Here is a 27,477-nt window from a genome sequence, read left to right as displayed (position 1 = left end):
AGGAGGGGGATGTACACAGAGAATGGGGTGAGGAATCGGAATATGAGGATGAGGTTGACATCTTGCCTCTGTAGAGCCAGTGTGTGCAAGGAGCAATTGGATTGATTGCTTCTCTTTTGGTGGGGGACCAAACAAACCAGTCATCAAACAAACCAGTCATTTCAGCCACAGTCATGTGGCAGACCCTGTTGCTGAAATGATTGATTTGTTAAAGTGTGCATGTCCTGTTTATACAACATAAGGGTGGGTGGGAGGGGCTAAGGACAATTCCATCTTGCACCTCTTTTTCTTCTTTGCATGATGTGCTGTTTGGGGCCTAGTCTTTTTTAAGTGCCATCCTCTTTGCAACTGCAGTGCCACTTCTAGATGGGCCAGGTACTTGTGTCGCTTAGCTTAGTCACACAGCTACATCATTGCACCTCTTTTTTTCTTTGCATTTTGTGCTCCTTGGGGCCTAGTTTTTAAAACTGCCATCCTGTCTGCCACTGCAGTGCCACTCCTAGATAGGCCAGGTGTTTGTGCCGCAGACTTGTGTTGCTTGGCTCAGTCACCCATCTACTGTAACTCGGTGTAACTTTTTGGCCTAAAAACAATATTGTGAGGTGTAAGGTGTTCAGGAGAGACTGGAAATGAGTGGAAATGAATGTTATTGAGGTTAATAATACCGTAGGAGCAAAATTACCCCCAAATTCTGTGATTTGGCAGATTTTATCATAAATTATCCAAATCCAAAACCAAAACACGATAGGGTAGTTTTAACAAAACCAATCCAAAACCAAAACACGAGCGATGAATTAGAACCAAAACCAAATCACAAAACACAAAAAGTGCCCGCCTCATATCTCTAATTTCTAGTAGAGAAAGCAACGTGTAACTTAGACTCAGAAAAGGTATATACAGTATTTCACCTCTTTATTTCTTAGGATTGAAGCCCACAGGTTTTTACTAACTTTTCTGTTAATAAACTACAGTAGAAAGTCTAACGACTGCTCCTATCAAGTCCACACATTAGGACAATTTGTTATTTATGGTCGGTTTGACTTTACAGGTAAGGAGAATGTCGTTGTGGTGATAGATGACCTGGAGAAAAGTGACTTTGAGGAGAAGCACCGCATCCTGCTCCAGCAGCCTGACATTATGGAATGTTCCCGGGATCTGATACTCGTCACTCAGAGTGAGAAGGAGCAGCCACGTATGGTCAATCAGAAGTTGAAGTGGATTAAAGATCTCCTAGGTACCTGGTCTAACGTAAACCCCATTAATCAATGAGAGGAAATCCAGTTCTTCAACTCCTCTGTATGTAATATATATATATATATATAGGATACGTGGAAGGCGGCACTCAGGAGACTTTTAAAGATGTGAACAGCGTGCTTTATTTTCAACGTTTCGGGAGACGCACTCCCTTCCTCAAGATACAGCAAGACAAGTGACAAAATAGTGCAAATACAAACTTAAATACCTTACCTTCCCCTGGCTCGGTCATCTCCGTCGCAGCTGGCGTCGTCCCGGACCACGGAGTCCGCACTTCCGGTTTCGGCAAACCCGCCCCTTCCGGATGACGAACTTCCGCTGCCGGGCGCCGCAGCCGCTGGGAGAAGCCACGCTAGCAGGAGCCAGCGTTGTCATGGGGATATGTTACTATGACAACAAAACATAAACAAATAAAACATTGGTGCAACTCTGATCACAAAACGTGAATCTGCAAACAAATATGATAAATACATGTGAGACAACATAGATGACACACGCTGTACTGGCAGAGTGTGATATAAATCTTCCTGAAAAATCAGGACCTGTGTATACAAAGTTTAAAGTGTATCTAGAACACTCGTTCTAGAAAGTGTGTTGCTTCAAATACAGTGCTAAAATTTAAAATTTAAAAAAAAAAAAAAAAAAAAAAAAAAAAACTTTCAGGCACATCTTGTTAAATGTCATGTAGATACCTCTAAATATCTCAATGTGGCCGACAGCTACATGGACCTAACTCTATAGTCCACACCATCTGGTAGGTACCGGAGAGGGAGAACGAGACACACGGGAATGGGTAAAGAGTAATGAGTTGCAGGTAGCCCATGTCCACGAGGGGCCGCTGGCATTACGGGCATATAGAGGTTACCTGTCCTTGAGGTTCCTGAGACTATACCTATGTTCACAGGAAACAACTCAAGCTCAGGTATTCATTTAGGCCACGTGGATGGATCGTATCTAGCTTATGGATCCATCTTGCCTCCAATTGTAGCAGTTGTTTAGCTCGGTTGCCTCCACGTATAGAATCAGGCACCTGGTCCACTATTTTGTAGCGGACTGAAGCTAGACTGTGGCGCATCTGTGCGAAGTGACGCGCCACAGGTTGTTCGCTGGTCCCTGACACTAGTGCTGCTCTAATGGCTGACCTATGTTGGGCCATGCGTTCTTTAAATAAACATTGGGTTTTGCCTATATAGTACAGGCTGCAGGGACAAATTAGCACATAAATGACAAACATGGAGCTACATGTCAACGGTTTAAGGATTCTCACCTTTTTCCCAGTATGGGGATGTGGGATAGAATCCCCCGTCAGCATGTAGCTGCATGTGGTGCATCCCAAACATTTAAAACAGCCTGCCTTTCGTGTCAAGAAGTGTGTAGTAGGCCGTGCTTTCATAAACCCTGTAACATCATTCTTGACTACCAGGTCTTTGATGTTAGAGCTGCGTGTGTAACACGGCATTACTCGGCTATTCTTTAAGCTAGACAAATTGGGGTCTGAAGTAATCATGGGCCACCATTGTTTAACTCTTCTGGTGGTCCTTCTGCTGGAAGTATTAAACTGATTCACCCACGCCATCGTGGGAGCGGTAGGTGTTAACTCCTTGGCTTGTAGTAATTCCTGTCTATTGCAAGATAAGGCCCTTGCTCGTGCTTTTTTTAAAAGGTCATACGGGTAACCTCTCTGTAAGAAGCGGTTGGTCATTAATTCTAGCTGGGCCTCTAATTCCTCCGGGGCGCTGGTAATCCTGCATACCCTAAGGTACTGAGAGTATGGTAACCCCTGGATTAAAGCTGGGGGATGGAAGCTGTCGTACCTAAGGAGTGTGTTGCGGTCCGTAGGCTTTGAATATAATGTGGTATAATGTGGTATTCAAGGAGAAATGTTGCATACCACATTATATTCAAAGCCCACGGACCGCAACACACTCCTTAGGTACGACAGCTTCCATCCCCCAGCTTTAATCCAGGGGTTACCATACTCTCAGTACCTTAGGGTATGCAGGATTACCAGCGCCCCGGAGGAATTAGAGGCCCAGCTAGAATTAATGACCAACCGCTTCTTACAGAGAGGTTACCCGTATGACCTTTTAAAAAAAGCACGAGCAAGGGCCTTATCTTGCAATAGACAGGAATTACTACAAGCCAAGGAGTTAACACCTACCGCTCCCACGATGGCGTGGGTGAATCAGTTTAATACTTCCAGCAGAAGGACCACCAGAAGAGTTAAACAATGGTGGCCCATGATTACTTCAGACCCCAATTTGTCTAGCTTAAAGAATAGCCGAGTAATGCCGTGTTACACACGCAGCTCTAACATCAAAGACCTGGTAGTCAAGAATGATGTTACAGGGTTTATGAAAGCACGGCCTACTACACACTTCTTGACACGAAAGGCAGGCTGTTTTAAATGTTTGGGATGCACCACATGCAGCTACATGCTGACGGGGGATTCTATCCCACATCCCCATACTGGGAAAAAGGTGAGAATCCTTAAACCGTTGACATGTAGCTCCATGTTTGTCATTTATGTGCTAATTTGTCCCTGCAGCCTGTACTATATAGGCAAAACCCAATGTTTATTTAAAGAACGCATGGCCCAACATAGGTCAGCCATTAGAGCAGCACTAGTGTCAGGGACCAGCGAACAACCTGTGGCGCGTCACTTCGCACAGATGCGCCACAGTCTAGCTTCAGTCCGCTACAAAATAGTGGACCAGGTGCCTGATTCTATACGTGGAGGCAACCGAGCTAAACAACTGCTACAATTGGAGGCAAGATGGATCCATAAGCTAGATACGATCCATCCACGTGGCCTAAATGAATACCTGAGCTTGAGTTGTTTCCTGTGAACATAGGTATAGTCTCAGGAACCTCAAGGACAGGTAACCTCTATATGCCCGTAATGCCAGCGGCCCCTCGTGGACATGGGCTACCTGCAACTCATTACTCTTTACCCATTCCCGTGTGTCTCGTTCTCCCTCTCCGGTACCTACCAGATGGTGTGGACTATAGAGTTAGGTCCATGTAGCTGTTGGCCACATTGAGATATTTAGAGGTATCTACATGACATTTAACAAGATGTGCCTGAAAGTTTTTTTTTAAAATTTTAAATTTTAGCACTGTATTTGAAGCAACACACTTTCTAGAACGAGTGTTCTAGATACACTTTAAACTTTGTATACACAGGTCCTGATTTTTCAGGAAGATTTATATCACACTCTGCCAGTACAGCGTGTGTCATCTATGTTGTCTCACATGTATTTATCATATTTGTTTGCAGATTCACGTTTTGTGATCAGAGTTGCACCAATGTTTTATTTGTTTATGTTTTGTTGTCATAGTAACATATCCCCATGACAACGCTGGCTCCTGCTAGCGTGGCTTCTCCCAGCGGCTGCGGCGCCCGGCAGCGGAAGTTCGTCATCCGGAAGGGGCGGGTTTGCCGAAACCGGAAGTGCGGACTCCGTGGTCCGGGACGACGCCAGCTGCGACGGAGATGACCGAGCCAGGGGAAGGTAAGGTATTTAAGTTTGTATTTGCACTATTTTGTCACTTGTCTTGCTGTATCTTGAGGAAGGGAGTGCGTCTCCCGAAACGTTGAAAATAAAGCACGCTGTTCACATCTTTAAAAGTCTCCTGAGTGCCGCCTTCCACGTATCCTGTATAGAGCCACCCTGCTCAGGGAGGGCACCGGAGCAAATACCCAGCCGGGACGAGGAGTGCCAGACCCAACAGACTGGTATATATATATATATATATATATATGGAGAGAGAGAGAGAGAGAGAGAGAGAGAGAAAGAGAGCGAGAGAGAGAGAGGGGGGGGGGGTGCGGCTATTAAATAATGAGACGTCACTTGTAAAAAAAAATACCATACTTTGTGAGTTACAAGAGAGTGGGGAACATTGACCTTGGACTATTTCAAAACAGTTTTGCAAGTTCCGTCGCTCTCGCACAGATACTGTAGTTTGCTGTCACACAGCGCTCACAGAGGTTGTGTTCTTGCCATATGTTATAAAAATGCTTACTTCAAAAGTAGAGTAACGTGTTAGCTTAGAATTTTATGTTAAATTGAACAAAACACCCACCGAATCTTTCCGGGGCTCACTGGGCAGATTGTATGTAACATTCACATGTGTATGGGTGGCACAAAGTATTTAATGATGTTCATGAGGACGTCGAAGATGAGGAACATCCTGGAAGGTCTTGCACATTGAAATCATATTAATGTGGAAAAAAAATAGAAAATTGTTGGACATGACAGTTGACTTTGCATCCAAATGACAGCAGAAATGGTAAGCATTGACAAAGTAACTATTAGGGAAGTTTTGCATAAAAGTCTTGACATGACAAAAGTTTGTTCTAAGATTGTTCCATGGTTTATCACTGCTGAGCATGCACATATACATACAGGGTCATTATTGGGATTAGACATAGAGCAGCTGGTGGTGGGAGTGATGGTGATCATGATGGTAATGATGGTGGTAGTGGTGATGATGATGGCCTCATTCCAGGAGGGAGAAAATGCTCCACTCCTGTACTTCCTTGCCCGTAGAGGATCCAGAGGTGGGGCCAAAATTCAAACAGGGAAGCCACACCAACTGACAGTTAGTCCCTGCCGGCAATGTTTGGCAGCATTTGGGGTGGCAGTTGGTGTAACTCCCCTGATTGAAGTTTGGACGTCGCTGAAGCCCCATTTGTGCAACTGCCACTGGCAGGGAAGTCCAGGAGCAGAGAATTTTGTACCTAATAGATTGGGTCATGTTGAGAGGTATGTGGTAGTGGTGGTGATGTTGATAATAATGATGGTGATAGTAATGATGGTGCTGGTGGTAGTGGTGATAATGGTGGAGGTGATGATGATGATGAAGATGATGATAGTGATGGTAATGATGATGGTGGTAGTGATGATGATGGTGATGATGATTGTAGTGGTGGTTGTGATGATGATAATGATAGTGATGGTAATTATGGTGATGATGATTATGATGGTAGTGGTGGTGATGATGATGATGATGATGATTATGATGGTAGTGGGGGTGGTGATTATGATGATGTTAGTGGTGGTGATGATGGTAGTGACGTTGAGAATTATGATGGTGATAGTAATGATGATTATGTTGGTCATGATAATAATAGTGATGATGATAATGATGGTGGTGGTGGTTGCGATGATGATGATTTTGATGGTAGTGGTGGTTGTTGTTGTGATGAATAAAATTATGATTATAATAATGATAGTGATGGTAATGATGGTGGTGGTGAGGATGATGATGATTATATAGTACTAGTGAGGATGGTGGTGATGATGACTATTATGGTAGTGGTGGTGATTATGATAATGTTAGTGATAGTGATGATGATGATGATGATGATGGTAGTAGTGGTGGTGATTATGATGGTGATTATGATGCTAATTATGATGTTAGTGGTGATGATAATGATAGTGAAGGTAATGATGGTGGTAGTGAGAATGATGATGACTATATGGTAGTGATGATTATGATGGTGATGATGATTATGATGGTAGTGGTGGTTATTATATATTATGTTGGTGGTGGTGGTGATGATGATGATGATGATAGTGGTGGTGATTATGATGATGTTAATGGTAGTGATGATGATGATGATGATGATGATGATGATGATGATGATTATGATTATGATAGTAGTAGTGGTGGTGATTATGATGGTAGTGTTGGTGATGATGGTGATGCTAATTATGATGGTAGTGGTGGTTGTGATGATGATGATGATAGTGATGATGATGATGATAGTGATGGTAATGATGGTGGTGGTAGTGATGATGATGGTGATGATGATTGTAGTGGTGGTTGTGATGATGATAATGATAGTGATGGTAATTATGGTGATGATGATTATGATGGTAGTGGTGGTGATGATGATGATGATTATGATGGTAGTGGGGGTGGTGATTATGATTATGTTAGTGGTGGTGATGATGATGGTAGTGACGTTGAGAATTATGATGGTGATAGTAATGATGATTATGTTGGTCATGATAATAATAGTGATGATGATAATGATGGTGGTGGTGGTTGCGATGATGATGATTTTGATGGTAGTGGTGGTTGTTGTGATGATTAAAATTATGATTATAATAATGATAGTGATGGTAATGATGGTGGTGGTGAGGATGATGATGATTATATAGTACTAGTGAGTATGGTGGTGATGATGACTATTATGGTAGTGGTGGTGATTATGATGATGTTAGTGGTAGTGATGATGATGATGATGATGATGGTAGTAGTGGTGGTGATTATGATGGTAGTGTTGGAGATGATGGTGATGCTAATTAAGATGTTAGTGGTGATGATAATGATAGTGAAGGTAATGATGGTGGTAGTGAGAATGATGATGATTATATGGTAGTGATGATTATGATGGTGATGATGATTATGATGGTAGTGGTGGTTATTATATATTATGTTGGTGGTGGTGGTGGTGGTGGTGGTACTGGTGGTGGTGGTGATGATGATGATGATAGTGGTGGTGATTATGATGATGATTATGATGATGTTGATGGTAGTGATGATGATGATGATGATGATGATGATGATGATTATGATGGTAGTAGTGGTGGTGATTATGATGGTAGTGTTGGTGATGATGGTGATGCTAATTATGATGGTAGTGGTGGTTGTGATGATGATGATAGTGATGGTAATGATGGTGGTGGTGTACATGATCATGATTATATGGTAGTGATGATTATGATGGTAGTGGTGGCTATTATACTGTATATGATGTTAGTGGTGGTGATGGTGATCATGGTGATGGTGGTAGTGGTGGAGGTGATTATGATGATGATTATGTTGGTAGTGTTGGTGATGATGGTAATGCTAATTATGATGGTAGTGGTGGTTGTGATGATGATGATGATGATGATGATGATGATGATGATGATGATAGTGATGATAATGATGGTGGTGGTGAGGATGATGATGATGATGATTATATGGTAGTGGTGATTATGCTGGTGATGATTATGATAGTAGTGTAGGTGATTATAATGATGTTAGTGGTGGTGATGATCGTAGTGACATTGATAATAATGATGACAATAGTAATAATGATTATGATGTTGGTCATGGTAATTATGGTTATGATGATAGTGATAGTGATGGTGATGATGATAGTGATGGTAATGATGGTGGTGGTGATGGTAATGATGGAGGTGGTGGTGGTGATGATAATTGATGGTGATGGTAATGATGGTGGTGATGATGATGATGATGATGATGGTGGTGGTGGTGGTGGTGGTGGTGATGATGATGATGATAGTTTATTGTTATATTGATGAAGGAAAAGGCCAGGAATGATGAGATCAATTGCATGACTATCATTATAAATGGAGGGTTTAGTTGATGTCTAAAGAAAGAAGAAAATACAGAAGTACAGTATTTAAAAAATAGGAAAGCTACAGAGCTGTAATGTAATTAGGAGAGTGTGCATTTTACAGAACAGAAGATGGTCCTGTTATTGATGTGTAGAGTCAGGAAAATGACTACAACATGTATAGTGTCATATTAAATGTATATGCCTGCAAGAGTTGTTACATTGGGGTTTGTAATAGCTATTTAGAGTGGAGGGCACTTATCCCCTCCCAGTCCCAGACTTGGGAGTGTCAGCTCAATGGTCCAGCCTACATCTGGAGAAGAGCTAATATTCTGCCACCAATACTGTATTTTTTCTTGACAGGGTCACCAGGAACGGTGTACTTCTTCAGTTACCTGGTAAGAACCTGAGCAAACTAGAACTTGCGCCTCATTATTTAGTTTTTGCAAAAGTTTTCACTATAAAAACTCAGTTTAAAAAGGAAAAAGGAACCATCAACCAACATTTACAGCATGCAGCTGTGAACAGCATGACCAGGGCTTGCTGTCCCTTTACCTATCCTGTCCACTGTGGAGAACTGACGCGTTTCACTCTGTGCTGCAACTTGCTTTTATTTAATCATATTGTGCAGGCTACATCATTATTTAGTGATAGTGTATCCCATGAAATGGAGTTTTTTTATTTACCAGATTCCTGAATGTTTTTTCCTGTCCTGTCTTTAAAGTGAAGTTAGAAGCCTTATCACACTTTGCAATCGGACTGAACTTATTCACTCATGTTTTTGGAAACCATTAAGCTATAATCACAGTCTTGACACCGTGACCCCATTATATTATTGTCCCCAGGAGACTGATTTCTACCTGTGTTTATTTCTGCTTTTCAGGTGTCTATGACATGCTGGGCCACCAACAATGTGAGGTTATTTTTTTATTTATTTATGTTTGAGGAATATGTTGATGAGAATCGTATTATCATAAGACCAACCCTCTTCTGCCAGTGTTTGGATCAGTTTATATTTTTTTTCTGAAACTTTTTCACATTTTTGGACATTTTTTTCTCCCAGTCGTGTTCTTTTCTCTGAACCTCATGAACCAGTTACACAGTGTCAGTATTATACACTATGGTTATTTACTATGTCTGGGCGGCGACTATCCGATAGCAAACCTCTGTAAATTCGCAGAGGTACGATCATGTCTGCATTAGGACCTAAGTTCCTTTGAGTAGAGTATGCTGAGCAACATTCCACATAAAATACTATGCGGTAAATATACATAAAAAAAGCACTTGGAGCAGGGGCGTCGGAACTGGGGGGACAAGGGGGCAGCTGCCCCCCCCCCACACACACACACCAAACATACAGAGGCGCCGATCTGGACGGGAGGAGCGATGTGCGGTCAGATGAAAGACCGCACATTGCATCTCTCCGCTCCGTGCAGTGTATATGAACAGTAGCCACAGGCGCCACAGCATTGTGATCCCTCCTCCTACTCCCTGGTGATCCTGGTGCCAGGCTCACCTACAACGCGATGCACTGCTGCTGTGCATCGCTCCCAGGCTCCTCCTCCCGCCATCCACTCACAGAGAGGCGCCGGTCATGTATGGGACGGGAGGAGCGATGTGCGGTCAGGTGAAAGACTGCACATTGCATCCTCTGCTCAGTGAGTCAGTGTGGCAGTGCAGGGAATGTGTAGCCGGCCAGCCAGCCTCACATACAGTGGTTAAAGTGGGCCGGAACGGGGCGGAACTGCGTTCCGTCACCTCTAATTGCAGGCGGAACCAGTTCCGCCTCCGTCCGGCCACAGCATCAGGTCCTTGCTCCACTGTAAAGGTGGCAGCGGCCGCCAGCCAATCACGGCTCGCGGACCAGCTGCAGCACCAATCAAACAAAGGGGAGTTTTTTTTAAAATCTAGCATGAGCCAATCACGGCTCCCGGACCGCCAGCCAATGAGAAGCTGCCAAGTGGCAGCTTCTCATTAGCTGGCGGCCCGGGAGCCGTGAGTGGCGCACTATTCAAAGTGCCCTCTCCCCACCTGCCAGGGATGTTACAGTGCCTGATCTCCCCCGCTGCCGCATCCGCCGGAGTGTGAGCCGCGGGCTGTAACGCCCGATCCCCCCGCAGCCGCCGGAGTTTACAGTGAGGCCAGTAATGCACGTGCCCACTCCCCCTCTCCCTGCCAGCGCAGCAGCTTAAACCCCACTCCTAAGCCAGGCTTGCTAACCCTCCCGCGTTCAGCTCAGGTAAAAAAAATGTGAGCCTCCCGCTGCTCCACAAATGCTCTGGGTCCTCCCGAAAAAAAATAAAAATGCGGACTGTGCATGCATCAGTCTGTAGAGACAGGGGAAGGGTTTAAATATGGGGTTGTGATGCTGTTTCTTGCACAAAGCGCTAATGTATGGGCTCATGAGGAGAGTGACAGACAAAGGAAACAAGAAAGCAGAAGGGACAGATAGAAGACATAAGAGGTGAGCAAAGGTTGTTCAACATATACTGCTATATTGTAAATCAAATCTAAAATTAGGAGGGGGAGGGCACTGCTGTGGGCATTGTGTGTGTAAGAGGCTCTGCTATTGTGGGCATTGTGTGTGTAAAGGGCACTAGCATGTGGGGCGGGCAATGTGAATAAGATTGTGCTACTGTGAAGCATTATTTTGAATTGGTGGTACTTTGGTGTGGCCACGCCCCTTCCTTGTGAGGCCACACCCCTTTCCGCGCTAAGCAGGAGGAGTTGCTGGCGAGGTGAGTTCCCCCACCTCTCCAGGACCACTTTAAGCCCTGCTCACATATAACGCTGCGTTGCACCCAAGCTCCTCCTCCTGCTCCTGCCACCATACTGCCCCAGGCTCCATCCCTCGGACCCCCGATCTCTTCTCCATTATGCCACCAGCATTTTCTTCTCTTATCCTGGTACAGCTTCCTCGGTGGCTCCGCCCACAGGTCAGTTTGAGGACACCTCACAAGGCATATAAAAGGCAGGGTAAATGCTAGGTCCAAGTGACCTAAAGGACCTTTGATGTCAGGGGGAGGAGCCATGACACCACGGGGAGGAGCAAGACGAACGGGATATGTCCTCTGCTATCCACGCCACCAACTATTACCTTAATACCCCTTTCACATCGCACTAATAACCCGGTATCGACACGGCATATTGCCGTGTCGAAACGGGTCAGTGTGCAATGTGAAAGCTCCTTTGCTGAATTAGCGGGTCGCCTGACCAGGTAATTCAACCCGGTAAAAAAGAAGGGTTATTACCGGGTTGAATACCGGGTCAGGTGCAGTGTGAATGGGAGCCATTCCGATGCGACACGGCTCCCATTCACATCATAGGGAGAGGCGGCGCAGGAGATGAGCTCATCTCCCAGCGCCGCCTCCACCCCCGCCCCTGCAGCGCCCCCCACTGCTATGGCAGTCGACCTGGTATATTGCCGTGTCAGAAAGCCAGCAACGGAGCGCAAATGCCGGATCCCAATGCCGGCGTTTGCGATCTGAAAGCAGCATTAGTAACCCGGAGGCGAGCAAACTTTTCGGGGCACCCTGTTTGGCCATAGCTCCTCTCTCTGGTAACGTGGCTCCTCCCCTAGTGACATCAGAGGTCCCTTTTCCCACTCGGATTTAGAACCAACCCTAAAGGCAGGTACCACTGCCCTTGGCTGCAGCAGGAGTACCATAGCAACACCACAGAAAGATATTCTGACCCATGCTGTCCCAACTACAGGTATGTTGAAAGGGTGGTTGGTTAAAGGATAAATAATAAATATAAATAAACATAAGGGGCTTATTAGTATTATTAGTATTATTCGTATTATTATTATTATTATGTGGGTAATGAGGGGGTTAATATATGAATTAAATTAATTGATTCATGAGGGCTAATGTTAGTAATGAGACAGGATGTAGTTAATATCCCGGCTCTCGGGATGCTGGCTTTCAGGATCCCGACGCTGAAATCCGGACAGCCGGGAATGCCAACAGTGCTCACCACGGGTATTCCCACTTGTGGGTGTCCATGACACCCATAGAGTGGGAATAAAAAAAGTGGACTCTTTGCGCTTGCCCGGTATTCTGGCAGCTGGAATGCTGCTGTCGGTTTATTGACCGCCGGCATCTCGTCCGCCAGGATATCATTACCATCCCAATGAGATAACTAGTTAAGAAGTTTTAAAAAATCATTTTATTATATGGTGGTTCCACTACTGTTCTTTAAGGGGGTGATAAGGATATACAGATGTACACACACACTCATCGTTGCCGCAATGTGTACGCGCTGTACTGTGACTAACTGCAGTCAGCAATCACACGATTGAAGTCTATGGCATGTGCATGCATACGTACACGTGCGCCATAGACGTGGGCACACCAGTCGCGCCACACATCACGGCAACGGTGAGTGTGGCTACATCTGTAGGGTAATGATTGCTCAGGTTCTTTCAAAAAAAGTGTAGTGTAAAATATATGTTTATGTATATGCTGTGATGGCACCTGTAAGAAAGAAAAAAAGTTGCGGCAACTTACAGTAGTTGTTCAGTGCCGCTCGTTTTCCCCACCAGTCCTCATACCAGCAGAAACAGGTGGTGACACTAGCCATAGCTGACCGTACCGCATGTGGTAGTTTAAGAGCGTTAGCCCCCGTCTTATGTGACCGGTAGCTAATTCAAGTATTTGCGCAACTAGCCCCGTGTCAGATCGCGGTGGCAGTATTCATTTCAGGAAATTAGCTGCGTTAAGCGGCTTCTCTCTTCTAAGTGATGGACATGCTGCAGTTACAGAACACCCAACAGTTGGTGCAGGTCTAACCAGCCATGGCCGCTACTGTCAGTCACCTCGGCGCCAGCACTGCACTGGTCACTGCTAGTGCTTGATCTACTCTCCCTGCTACATGGGGAACGTGGTGGGAAACTAGAGTGACATCAAACAACCAGATATTCAGCTAGTGATTGCACAATTGAAGTGAATGGCGTGCACGCCATAGATGCAGGCATACTAGTCACGCCATCCATGTTGTGATGATGAGTGTGGCTAAATTTGTACATGAGGCAGCCAAAAAAATAGCATGTACTGTGTTCTGCTTTTCTGGGTGTGGGAATTTAAGGGTAAATGTATTACCTTGCGATATAGAGGAGAAGCGGTATAGCGCCAGTTATGCGCCATACGACCTTGTCCATATCGGCACTGCCATCTGAAGATAGCAGGCCGATATGCGCGGGCTGTGCGATGCTGACCGTTCCGACACCTGCAGCTGTCTATTTTGACAGCTGTAGGTGGTGATGCCCATAGACCACAGCAGGGACAGAGCTGTCCCTGACTGTGGCGGGTGCCGACTCCGGAGTGCGCCGGGGATCCCGTGTGAGTAGCGAGATCCTGCACATGCGCAGAGGAGTTGTCTGGGAAGGAGATACAGCACGTCAGCTCTGAGCTGATTAGTTGTGAGCTCAGAGGGACATCGCCGGAGGCGTGAGCTTTCACTCCCCCGCTTCGTCAGACAAGGTGTTCATACATCTTGTTCATGTCTCTTCCTGCTTTGCCTCTGTAATGAGGCGACACAGGAAGTATTATAGCGGCACGATGCATGCCGCTATAATACATTTACCTATTAGTGTGGATCTGGCATTTTTTATGTATTTTGTGTGGACCTAATAGCAAAACGATGGCAGGGCATGTTGGGAACTGTAGTTCCTCAACAGCTGGAGGGCCACATGTGGAATACCCGTGCTGTATTGTATGTCAGTGTCAAACACTTACCTACATTTAATTTTGTATGGCAGTCACCCAAAGGCACTCTTTGGGGGGAGGGGAGTGACATTTAGCGATTCAGCAATTTAGGGGTGCCGAAATGAGATTATATCTTGCCCCACCCCCCCCAACTAAAAATGTTCTGACACCCCTGATTTGGAGCTTGATTGAATCTGCAGAAAATTGTTGTCAGTTTTGACCTCCGGGTTGGAGGGTGATTGTGAATCTGCCTGTGATAGGGTGGTATTCATGTGACCGCTGGTCAGCTGACCGACAGTCACATGACCTCCTCCACGAGCCCGACGGCTCACTATCCCGATGGTCGGCATGCCGACTAACAGGGCCTATTTTCACTTGTGGGTGTCCACCACACCCATAGAGGGGGAATATAACCCGTGGCGACCTCAGGTCGCCACCAAGCCCGCAGCGTGGCGAGCGCAGGGAGCCCGCAAGGGGCTTGCTGCACTCACCTCTCCCCGCTGGGATCCCGGCGTCTGTATGCTGCCGGGGTCCCGGGCGTCGGTAAACTGACCGGCGGTCAGGAGACCACCGGTCACCAGTACTACACCCCTGTGATATACAATATGGTAGATTTTAAATGGACAAACAACTAGTGGTTTAGAGGAAACAGGAACCAGATGACAGAAGCTGCTTCTGATTGTCTGCACAGCTATTATAGTACATAGACACCTGGCAATAAATTCATTTTTCAGCAAGGAGCTTTATTGCCTGATTTTGAGAGATACGAATCTGTAGCCGCTTTTGCTATGTCATTCTGCTTCCTTTCTTATGCTAACGCCAGAAGAGTGCAGAAAATCTGTGTAACTGGAAGGGAAAGCCTGTCCCGCCCACTGCGTTTCAGTCTGCAGTAGTTGATGGTTTTTGCACCAGCCACATTCTACTGTAGGTGCAAATGATCCATCAGAAATAGATGTCAGTGGGCTGTGTGGAAGTTGTATCATCCTCACATGACAGTTCCACGGCACTGGCGCTGCTCCTTGTAAATACTTCGTCACTACAGTTAGTGTTCATACCTTTCACATATTTTATCAGCCCTTAAAGGTCAGTTTATTCAGTTAGAGAATTGGATTCTATTATTAAAATGTGGCTGTTTATTAATATATAAATAATAATTATTATTATTGCAATATGTGTGCAAGAAATTCTCAATGTCACTTGCATGTACAATATATATAACAGAGATTTTGGACACTAGTGTCTGTGAAGACTATATAGGGAGGTTTTCAATTGAATTCGGAAAATGCTGTCTTGGTAGAAAGACGGCAGTTTCCTACTGTTTTAGATCAGAAGGGATTCCGACCTATTCAATGCTGCCTCCGTTTTTCCAACAAGTCTGGAATTCCGATTTGTCATAAAGCACGCGAATCGGTGGCTTCATGTGTATTGTCGGAAACGCAGCCAAATCCAACAGGTTTTAGCCCCATTTCTGACAGTGTCAATCCGACTTTAAAAAAAGTCAGGATGGCAATGTCGGGAACCGGCAAATCCTGTTTGGCCGCTCATTGGATACTGTGATGTTGGATCCTTTCAGTCGGAAAGGATTCAACATCTGTTGAATACACCCCATAATGTCTCTGACTGCTGTCACACTAACACTAAACTAACACTAAACTACAGTAAAACCTCAGAAAACTTTCATTTTGGAAGGTTTGCCACATTTCTAATATTGTATGTATCAACCGCATTGTAATGTAACTTTCTGAAGCTTGTGCAAATAGAAGCCTAGGGGCTTCGTGCTGCAGCAAGACCCCGTAGAGGGGTCCGATGTAACGGGGAGAGGAAAGACTTTGGTGGTAAATAAATATGTTCATGTTTTATTGTTTTTCTAGGTGATAATCTGCTACTGCTGGGGTAGAGCCAGAAGAGGAGTGACGTATGAGGTAGGTCTCATTACTACTGTGCTGTCCTGGCCACGACCAGTCCTGTAGTGAGTGTAGGTTTGGGGCACTTGGTTAGTGAGCCCGCATCTAAATGTGTTATTATCATCAATTGAACAGACCCAATAATATAATAAACTAGAGATGTGCGGCTCAGTTATCCTGAAATCTGAATCCACCTCAATTTTGTGTATGCGGACTGTACCAAACCCCCGGTCCGGCACTCCCAAGGAGATCTGATCCGAATCGAGTCCCAGTCCGGATCTTTCTGTGGTTCGGAATTCGGATTTTAAATCCAAATTTCAGGTTTTGGATTTTAAAAGATTACATGATTTTAGCCATTTGTAACGATTATTATAGATTTTTTTTTGTAATCAATATTAAAGGAATCCAAATCTGAACCAAAAACCGAATCTGGACCAAGACAGTTGAGGGTGGTTTTGCAAAAATCAAAACACAATGATGAATTACAGTAGAACCAAAACCAAAACAAGACGTCCGCGCTCATCTCTGTAATAAGCAGTGGCTTATACAGTACTGTATTATATCTTAGGGGTTTGATTAGCAGAAAATGTATATATATATATATATATATATATATATATATATACACACACACACACACACAATACTGTTCTGAGGACGCTAGTCTTTGTTAATCTAGACAGTATAATGTCTCAATTATATATGACATAAAAACTGTTATAAACATCAATTAAAATGTATTCACAATTCCATTTAAGATGGCAAGCACGACTACAAATACACATTTTCATAAAAATGCAAGGTAAATCATTCCAGTTGGATGTGGTGTTTATCTTAGCCGGAATATTGCTTCAATTGTTAGAGAGAAAGCATAGAACCAACGCGTTTCACCCCAAAAGACTTCCTCAGGTGTTCATTATCTGAATAGCAAACAGAGCAACTCAGTACAACAAACAGTGATAATATTTTTTTTTATATTTACAGGTAAATGTAAATACATACCAATTATTTTGAAAAAAATATGGTATACAGAGATGTTTCACTACAAATGCCGACTTGAAGCAATCTGGATCCTGACACATAAATTCTTATTACTAAAATAATTAACAATTAGATAGTCACATAGGAGAAGAGCAGGTATAGTTTAATAGTACATACCAAATAGGTGTAATGCACATAAAATAATCAGTAATGATTTCAGATAAGATTCTTCAAACTGAAAATAATCCTTGGAAGGAACTGTGGTATAAAAAGGCCAACAATATTGTTGGACCTAGAAGGAAAAATGTTGGAGTAATTAGAAAAGTTTTCCGCTAAAAAACTTCCATATAGCTTATGGTGACTGACACAAACGTTTATACATAACAACCGTGCATGGACATAGAGAACACTACTGGGGGACAGGAAAACCTAGCCAAAAGTGTTATGCCTACAATACTAACCTAAACCTTAATGGTTCACCACTAATTGGTGGAGTTTATTAGTACTAGAGTCTCATAGAATATAGTAATATGGTGTTGTTAAATGCTCCCATATTTACAAACATGAGGAAATATCTCAACACATAAACATAAGAACACATAAGGATAACAAATGATCATCTTCCCTCGTAAATGTATCTTTATCTCGTACCAGGTCATCCCTACCTCTACACTATAAACCGTTGATCCCTTAAACAGGGATACCACTATATTATTGATATATAAAATCTAGAACGGTGCACCTGTCAATGCCTACAGTATTGATACATACAATATTATGTAGGTAGGGGTGAAATATATACATAGAATCACTACCAATGATACTTTCAAAGCCTCATGAGGTGTAAAAGAATTTAAAGTGTAAATCCAGAAACTCTCTTTTCTGGCTAGGGCTAGATCCCTACTGCCTCCTCTAGATGGCTCTACAACCGATTCAAGTATGGTGAATCGGAATGTTGAAGGGTGTATCCACAGGTGACTTTGTAGATAACATATTCTGAATTACATGATACAGGTTGGGGTAATGTATACATTTTCCCAATGTCTAGCCTCCAACAGAACTTTGATCTGTCTAAAAATTTGCAACAAATGCATCTGTTGCATGGTAGGCATCCTGGTTTCTTGGACATCAAGAACTTTTGAGGATCGGGATCTTCAGTTTTACCAGGTTGTAATCTACTGGGAGCAAGTTGGTTTTTGAGATTGGATGATTTTCGAAATACCAGATTTGGTTTTGGTGGAATATAAGGGCCCAGAATGGGACCTTTTCGAATTAACCCCCAATGGTGGTCAAGAATTTTACGTATGAGATGATTTTCTCTGTTATACTTAGTAAAGAATGGTCTATGGTGACAGTCCCTCTTGACTTTAGGTTTTGAAACTAGAAGATCTTCTCTATTTCTAGATGCAGCCCTGGATCTAGCATCATTAATAAGTTTATGATCATACCCTCTTTCTAAAAATCGATCATGGAGTAGTTGGGATTGGATCCAATATTCTTCCACGTCACTACAGTTTCTTCTCACTCGGAGAAATTGTGAGAAGGGCACGCCCTTTTTCCAGACAGGATGATGGCAGCTAGAAAAGGGGATGAAACTGTATGAGAGATTAGTTTATTTTAATATGGAGAATCAATGAGGTACACCCACCGCTTTTCGTCTGTCTGACTTCATCAAAGGGTCCCCTTGATGAAGTCAGACAGATGAAACGCATTGGAGGTACCTCATTGACTCTCCATATTAAGATAAGCTAATCTCTCATATAAAGCCCTTATTTTAGATCTTAAAAAAAGTTTACATGTTTTTTATAGTTTACATTTTTTGTGAATTTTTCTAATGAATTCCTGTATGTACTTTTAGATTGTTTTCTTAATAAATTTGTTGTAGAAACTTTTTATTTGAAAGCTGACAGTCCCCCCACCCCCTTCTTTCTTACATTATAGATTTTTTTATTATTTTCTTAAAAATATTTTTTATATAAACACCGTTGGTCATGGATACCCCTATTTCTCCATAGCAATTTCCATTTAGGCAGCACTTTACCCATGCTGAATGCCTAGGGGCTAGCTGACACCCTATAGCAGTGGTTTCCAAACTTTTTGGAATCACGGCGCCCTAGAATATCAGAATTTTTTTAACGGCAACCCTAGGCCAAACATTTCTTATCGAGAAATTTGGAAATAAATATTACATTAAGTAGATTGCATTTATATATCATCCTTAGGGTCAGTTGTGTGGTGAGGGACAAGATTTGCTTCTGTTTGGCCACATATTTTATGACTGGCAGCCACCAGCACTGGTTTTGCCTATTATATTGACCATGACTAATTTGAATTTGTCCTGGACCACCAACCCAGGGCACCCCTGCAAGTGTCCTGAGGCACCCCAGAGAGCCATGGCACACAGTTTGGGAACCTCTGCACTATAGTAATAAGGGAGTGTTTGCTTGTAGTCAATAGTGACCATTTACATTGTTTTTTTACACTCACGTGTGGCGCTATACTTCTATTAATTATATGTATGTATATATATATATATATATATATATATATATGTGTGTGTGTGTGTGTATTTTTCAAAAGATATTTCCAGTTTGTATTTCTGAGCAAGTTCCTTCCCCTCCAACGTTTGAATCTGTGGGGTCCTATTGGTACTTTACTGGTGCTGCCTTGGAATCTCTCTCCACAACATTGGAGGATTCAAGAGCAAATTTCAGCAATCCTTGCCTCAACAGACCCACCACCCACACAGTTCACCACCCACACAGTTCACCACCCATACAGTGCACCACCCATACAGTACACCACCCATGCCCATACAGCACAGATACAGTGCACCACCTATATAGTGTACCACCCACACAGTGCACCACCCACACAGTGCACCACCCATGCCCATACACCACCCATACCCTGCTTAAATATTAGGTGACAGATATGACCTTATGAATGTCATACAAACGTATCTTACATTTGGCTGGAATAATAGTCTTGAGTGTGATTGAAGTTCTCCCAATCATTGCAGCTATAGAGTAGACGCAGAGCCAATTGGATTTGATGGGTCACTTCATGAAACCTATGTTACTAGAACATCCACACATCATACCTTGGTGTAATTGCAACATACTCATTAACACAAATGTTACAGTAGCGTGTATTTTACATCATTTTTTGTTTCTACCATTTTTGACTTGTTATGTGACTGGATACATACATTTGGGCTTATCATGGCCTAGGTTGGTGAACCTTAGACAATGTTATCAGTATTGTGGTCTCTGTACTTTCAGCCATTGCTTGTGTAAAGCCATCACCCTCAGGAGCAGATGGGACCCGGTGTCTTCTCACACGCAGCGTCCAGCTGCCTGTGCGTTGGTCATTAATGCTGAAGATTTCGAAGACAGTTGTGTTAATATTTCCCCCCGAGAAGATGATACTAAGAAACATAGCTGGGATCTAAGCACTGTCGAGATTGGATCATTTATAGTTCTAGAATGTTCTCAATGTACTCTGGACAAAAACTGACGTTTGTTTAAATGCAAATTTACTCCAATCAGCATCAGGTTTATTCAGCAGTAAAACTGTTTGTCCTCTCTTGATGCTGTATATCCAAACTCATTAGATGTTACCCTGCAATCTACACTGGTGGTATCCAAAGCTATGTCTCATTTTTACTGTCTACTACGGGTACCAATCTATGAGCATCACAGGAGATCTGGGCTCACCAAGTGGACCTTGCAGTTCCTTGATCTCACTGAACATCAATTGATCAATTTGTTATTTTATGCAAATAAAGTTCTGTTCTCTGCTATGTACAGGTAATGCTATGTACAGGGAATGCTATGTACAGGGAATGCGCTTTGCATATTGGACCATTATATTATAGTGGTGACCTCTCTCCAACTAGACGCTGCTTGATTAGTCTGAGCCCTCAACCGTCTTGTCCCAATTGTTCCTGTCCTGATGTCTCCTTATATCACTGTTTATGGGACTGCCACATATTGGGGAATAGTCAAATGTGTGAAAAGTCGGTTGGGTGTCTGTCTATTAGATAGGAAAAAACAGTCTCCCAACTGACTTTTCAAACAATTGAATCTCTCCCATAGAGAACATTTGGATTCAAATAAAAACTTTTACAATTACACATCTTATGCTCTGTCTTCCCCAGAATGGGCTGTTTTAGGCGTCCCACTTCTCACTGCCAGATTTACTAAAAGGAATAGGAATATTCGATTGACTGTGTCTGCGGCTGCAAAAAAATTATTTGACAACACTGGATTCATACCAGCCTACTAACATTGTCCATATTTACTGTAAGGAAGACATGTTTGTCTTCTTCATATGGACTGTCCTGAGACCTCCCTACAAAGAGGACAGAGCGCAGTCTTTTTTGGAAACATGGGAAAGGTTTATTGACCCTTTGTTTCAATCCGTCAAATCACAGATCACACAATGTTTTCACAGCGCTGGCTGGTATGTACTTAGAATACTCCTACAGGACTTTCCTATTACATTGTGATATACATTAATTCCTGCGCATATCTGTTGGAATCAGTATGATTTACCGGTGGGCCCGACATCGTCATCCCGCCCGCCAGAATGCCGGCAGTGGGACGAGCACAAAGAGTGTACTGGACACCCACGAGTGGGAACAGTCCTGTTTTGCCGGGATTCCAGCTGCCGCTATTTTCAGCTGTCGGGATTCCGGCATTGGTATCCTGAGCATTGGGACAGCTGGCAAATTGAACGCATCGCCATCTATTCTTCCTGGAGGACCCCTCCCCCCCACCCCCCCATTCCCATTGGTCCTTCCTATTTAGCCATTTCCCATTGTATAAAACCAATGTGTTTGATGTTCGGTTTCCGCCGCTAGTTCTGAGCTGAGCGGCTCCTTTCCTTCCGGTTTTCTATTCAATGTTTATGGTGCGAGCTGTTTATTCCCTATAACCATTTATATGTTCTCATGCTGTATTCTTGTCTTCTCAATGATTCCTGTCACTATCCATGTGCAAATGTTTTCTATGCTTGTGTGCTGACATATTTGCTGTGTTGAATAAAAAATACTGTTAATAAAAACTGGGAAGCCACAGTGCATAATTATTTATGTTTAACAGGAGTTCTCGATTCCAGTCCTCTGGGCCCAACAACAGTCCATGTTTCATGGATGTCTTTTATCATGCACAGGTGAGATCCTCTATGTCGCTCAGTCAGTACAAGGCCTGCGCTACCATTAGGCGACTGCCTAGGGGTGCCAGCCACTGGAGGGTGCCACTGAATTCATCTAGCAAAAAACTGAATAAAACCTACAGATGGAGGGATGGAGCACAATAAGGAGCATACAAATATATGTATGGCGAGTGTTGTCCCTTTTCTCTTTATATGTATAATGATGCAATTCACCCCAGCCCACTTAGTGGCCACCTGCATCTTCCCTCCGAGAACTGTTGGTGGTATTGGTGGGGGTCTACAGGTTAGGGGGCACTAGGCTGAAGATTTGCCTAAGGTGAAGCGTGACCTTGCACCGGCCCTGAGTCAGTAGTTATCCCATCTACTTCCACAGACAGTAATACTCAATGCATGACCTGTTGGACTCGGTACTTGAGGGTTGAGGTTCAGAACCACTGAATGAATATCCTGGACTGACTTCCTCTACAGTATAAGTGAGTGCAATGTGAAAACATCAACAGAGTTTTCACATCTTCTGAAAATGGTCCACACTAGTGTTTGCACTTCTTGTGGAACATGTGAGGGTCACGTCAAGACTAGGACTTGCTCACCTTTCATCTATGAAACTCTATTCTCGCCTTGTTTTCTTCAGAAGCTCTGGGATACTTTTCTGCTCATCCCCAGGTCCCCATACAAGTCCGTTAGATTAATCCACAACACATCAGCCCAGTTGTGGCAACGTAAAAAATTGTTAGACACAGTATGAAACGATAGGGGTCATTCAGACCTGAACGCCACCGTGCATCTGTACGCAGCGGCTGCATTCAGAGAGTCTGTGCACATGCACCGTCCACAGTGCGCTTGACCAACCCTACACCTTGTGGCTGCAGTCTGGAAGGATGCGTCCACAAGGCGATTGACAGCTGCAGCCATCAGGGTGGGCATCGACACAGTCTTTCGACATCGACACAGTCCAGACAACACAGGCCCATCCGGACCGTTAGGACGGCAGTGTAGCGTCACACGCAACCGCTCTTTTTTAAAAAAATGGTGCCCGACCGCCTGTCAGCGCAGCCAGGTAGCACAGGCAAGAATCAACCTTAAATCAATGTGTCTGCAATTAAATTGTGGACATGTTGCGTGCTGGCACCACACACAAGCTGGACGACCATGCCCTGTGCGGGGCGGCCCCCAGCATGTGAGTAGATGGACGCAGATCTTACTGCGGCAAACAAGATCTGCATCCATCTTTGAATAACCCTCAGTATACCTTATTCAGCAAGGTTTCATGAGCGTCATTACAATCTGCAAAGGCAACAGCAATTCTCTGGGTTGTTGTTTTTTTTCCATCCATGACACTTCCCTTTCCAGTACAGTATATACAATACAGGATAAATATGTAGCATGATTTGTAGTCACCAAGCCTATAGCATGTCCCCCCCGTCAGTGTGCCTGTGTATAGTAGCAGACTTTCATCAATACAGGAATCGTGTTCTGGCCTACTAGTAACGGGTCTATGTATTAGGATGGGACTCTATCTGCCGTAATGTGTAAAAGGGAGCTCTACCTGGTGTAATGTGCGATGGGGCTTTACCTGGAGTAATGTGTAAAACAGGGCTCTAAATGGCATAATGTGTGACAGGGGCTCTACCTGGCGTAATGTGTGCAAGTGGTGCTACTGTGCAGCGTAGTCTGAATAATGGAGAATACTTTACAGCGTAATAAGAATTCCCATTATTTTGTGGCCACGCCCCTTCCTCATGAAGCCACACCCCTATGGGGGGGCGCCGATACTATTTCTTGCACACAGCGCTAAAATGCCTAGTTACGGCACTGGTTTTGTATTTTGGTTATGGATCTAGATCCTCGCTGGTGTTTTGGATCTGGACTGGTTTTGCCAAAACCACCCTTTCGGGTTTTGGTTTTGGATCTGGATCATTTTTTAAATAAACACTAAAACAGGTAAAATCACAGAATTTGGGGGTAATTTTGATCCTACGGTATTATTAACCTCAATAACATTAATTTCCACTAAATTACAGTCTATTCTGAACACCTCACACCTCACAATATTGTTTTAGGCCAAAATGTTGCACTGAGGTTGCTGGATGACTAAGTTAAGTGACCCAAGTGGGCAAAACAAACACCTGGCCCATCTAGGAGTGGCACTGCAGTGTCAGACAGGATGGCACTTGAAAAAAATAGTCCCCAAACAGCACATGATGCAAAGAAAAAAAGAGGCGCAATGAGGTAGCTGTGTGACTAAGCTAAGCGGCACAAACACCTGGCTCATCTAGGAGTGGCACTGCAGTGTCAGACAGGTTGGCACTTAAAAAAACTTGTCCCCAAACAGCACATGATGCAAAGAAAAAAAGCGGTCCAATGAGGTAGCTGTGTGACTAAGCTAAGCGACCCAAGTGGCCGACACAAACACCTGGCCCATCTAGGAGTGGCACTGCAGTGTCAGACAGGTTGGCACTTAAAAAAACTAGTCCCCAAACAGCACATGATGCAAAGAAAAAAAGAGGTGCAATGAGGTAGCTGTGTGACTAAGCTAAGCGACCCAAGTGGCCGACACAAACACCTGGCCCATCTAGGAGTGGCACTGCAGTTTTCTAGCGAGAGGATGAGTGCTTCCATCCTCATGTGAATCTGAACCACTAGCCATGAACATAGGCCAGGGCCTCAGCCGTTCCTTGCCACTCCGTGCCGTAAATGGCATATTGGCAAGTTTACGCTTTTCATCAGACGCTTTTAATTTTGATTTTTGGGTCATTTTACTGAACTTTTGTAGTATACTTGACAACACAGAGGTAGAGCAGTGGGCTACTGTACCGTACTGCTAAATATATATATATACTGGTGGTCACAGCAACATTCTGCACTGTCCCCTCCTACTATATACTGCGCACAACTAAAATGCAGCACAGGTATGGATGCATAGTATACTTGACGACACAGAGGTAGAACAGAGGACTACTGTACCGTACTGCTATATGTATGTATATATATATATATATATATATATATATATATATATATACACTGGTGGTCACAGCAACATTCTGCACTGTCCCCTCCTACTATATACTGCGCACAACTAAAATGCAGCACAGGTATGGATGGATAGTATACTTGACGACACAGAGGTAGGTAGAGCAGTTGACTACTGTACCGTACTGCTATATATATACTGATGGTCAGCAAAATTCTGCACTGTCCTCCTACTATATACTACAATGCAGCACAGATATGGATCGTTTTCAGGCAGAGAACGTAGTTATGAACATCTTAGTGATATTTGGTGGACCCCTTTCTTTGAAAGTAAAGCATTCATAACATAGAACCAGAAATAACGACACTGAGACTTGAATTTTGGCAGAAAATTGCTAGCTATTTATTTGTCCCTATCCATTAGGAAACCTGTAATAAAGAAATTAATTTAATATGCCGCTCCAGCTGGCATATGGTGGCGGCCCAAAAGAACGGCTCAATTAATCTGAATTAACTTTAAATAACTAACCCTATAAATTTACTAAAACTTACTATAAACCGGTAATAGGTGACAACTCAACCCCCACAGTGACTACCCACCGCTCCTGGGTGCCCTGCCGCTGCCTTCCCGGACGGGTGGTCAAGCGGCCATAAGACGATGGAGGTGAGTGCACCTAAACCACAACAAACTGTAAAAACACTACAGTTTTCCCTAAAATACAAAACTGCCGTTCTTTTCCGCCAATAAATAGCCAACGAAAACAGCCAACAACTTAAAGCCAAAGCCCACGTGCCACAAATTCTTAATACCAGGGCGGGAGGGTGGGAAAGCAAATCACCAAGAGACTTAAGATGGCCTCTCCTTCCCTATATATAGCAAACCCTCCTCCTAAAGAAGGCTGTACTTTCCTCACAGCTAGGTCCACCCCTCCCCAGATGTTTAACTCTTTCCTCTCCTATGCAGTCAATACTCTCTCCTAAACATCTTAGTGATATTTGGTGGACCCCTTTCTTTGAAAGTAAAGCATTCATAACCTAGAACCAGAAATAACGACACTGAGACTTGAATTTTGGCAGAAAATTGCTAGCTATTTATTTGTCCCTATCCATTAGGAAACCTGTAATAAAGAAATTAATTTAATATGCCGCTCCAGCTGGCATATGGTGGCGGCCCAAAAGAACGGCTCAATTAATCTGAATTAACTTTAAATAACTAACCCTATAAATTTACTAAAACATACTATAAACCGGTAATAGGTGACAACTCAACCCCCACAGTGACTACCCACCGCTCCTGGGTGCCCTGCCGCTGCCTTCCCGGACGGGTGGTCAAGCGGCCATAAGTCGATGGAGGTGAGTGCACCTAAACCACAACAAACTGTAAAAACACTACAGTTTTCCCTACAATACAAAACTGCTGTTCTTTTCCGCCAATAGCGAAAGACTCATCCCCAAAGTCTTTCGCACCGCCACCATAAACCTACCCTAACTCCTGCAAAGCGAAACCTAGATCCTCCAGAAAAAACATCATCCCCTCATTGGATAGATGTACTCCATCGCGCCGGAAAAGGTGGCTGTCTCTGAACCGTATCCTCGGGTGGCGAACCACCCTCCCACCGTGGGACAGCACCCACTTTGCCCCCGCTCCGTTCACCTTTTTCCGGGCCTCATCAATCTGGCGACCATCCGCCACACCCCTCCAACACAATCTTGGCACCATCATGGAAAAAACCAACACACAATTGGTCCATGCCGCGGTCACACTTGCCAGATCCTGTATCATGGCCCACCGCAGATCCAAGGATGTCCTCTTCCCCAGGTCGTTGCCACCTAGATGGACAACCAAAACCCTAGGGACTCCATGCTTGCTGGCCTGACTCACTAACCTACTCCTCAGCTCACCCCACATCATTCCTCGCCAGCCAAGCCATCTGACACCCTGTGTTCCTAGCAATGCCTGAGACCCTTCCGAGGCCACAAACCTGGCCGCCCAGTAAATGTAAGAGTGGCCAACCACCCAAATGGGCAAATAGTCTTCGAACCATCCTGAAGGGAAAAAGAGGGGTAGAATTGATTACTAAGAGGCTTATTAATTGTTTATACTGAAGGATCTGCC

General features: G+C 43.9%; 1 protein-coding gene across 2 annotated transcripts in view; it reads left to right on the top strand.

The window, feature by feature from the left end:
- The window catches only part of LOC134945648 (uncharacterized), a 61,757-nt gene extending 39,480 nt beyond the window's left edge, over positions 1–22,277 (top strand). Inside the window, exons 7-11 of one of the 2 annotated variants that reach the window (XM_063935078.1) lie at positions 1,049–1,234; positions 8,978–9,012; positions 9,498–9,527; positions 16,194–16,244; positions 20,492–22,277. In XM_063935078.1, the coding sequence (XP_063791148.1) occupies positions 1,049–1,234; positions 8,978–9,012; positions 9,498–9,527; positions 16,194–16,244; positions 20,492–20,506 (317 nt within the window). In that variant the 3' untranslated portion in view covers positions 20,507–22,277. Of the gene's footprint in view, positions 1–1,048; positions 1,235–8,977; positions 9,013–9,497; positions 9,533–16,193; positions 16,245–20,491 lie in introns of those variants that run through there. The other variant, XM_063935079.1, reaches the window with a different exon arrangement.
- Positions 22,278–27,477: the final 5,200 nt, after the last annotated feature.

Source organism: Pseudophryne corroboree, chromosome 7, assembly GCF_028390025.1.
Source record: "Pseudophryne corroboree isolate aPseCor3 chromosome 7, aPseCor3.hap2, whole genome shotgun sequence".
Taxonomy (NCBI): domain Eukaryota; kingdom Metazoa; phylum Chordata; class Amphibia; order Anura; family Myobatrachidae; genus Pseudophryne; species Pseudophryne corroboree.
The sequence above is the reverse complement of the archived record's forward strand: the minus strand, read 5'-3'. Positions and strand labels throughout refer to the sequence as shown.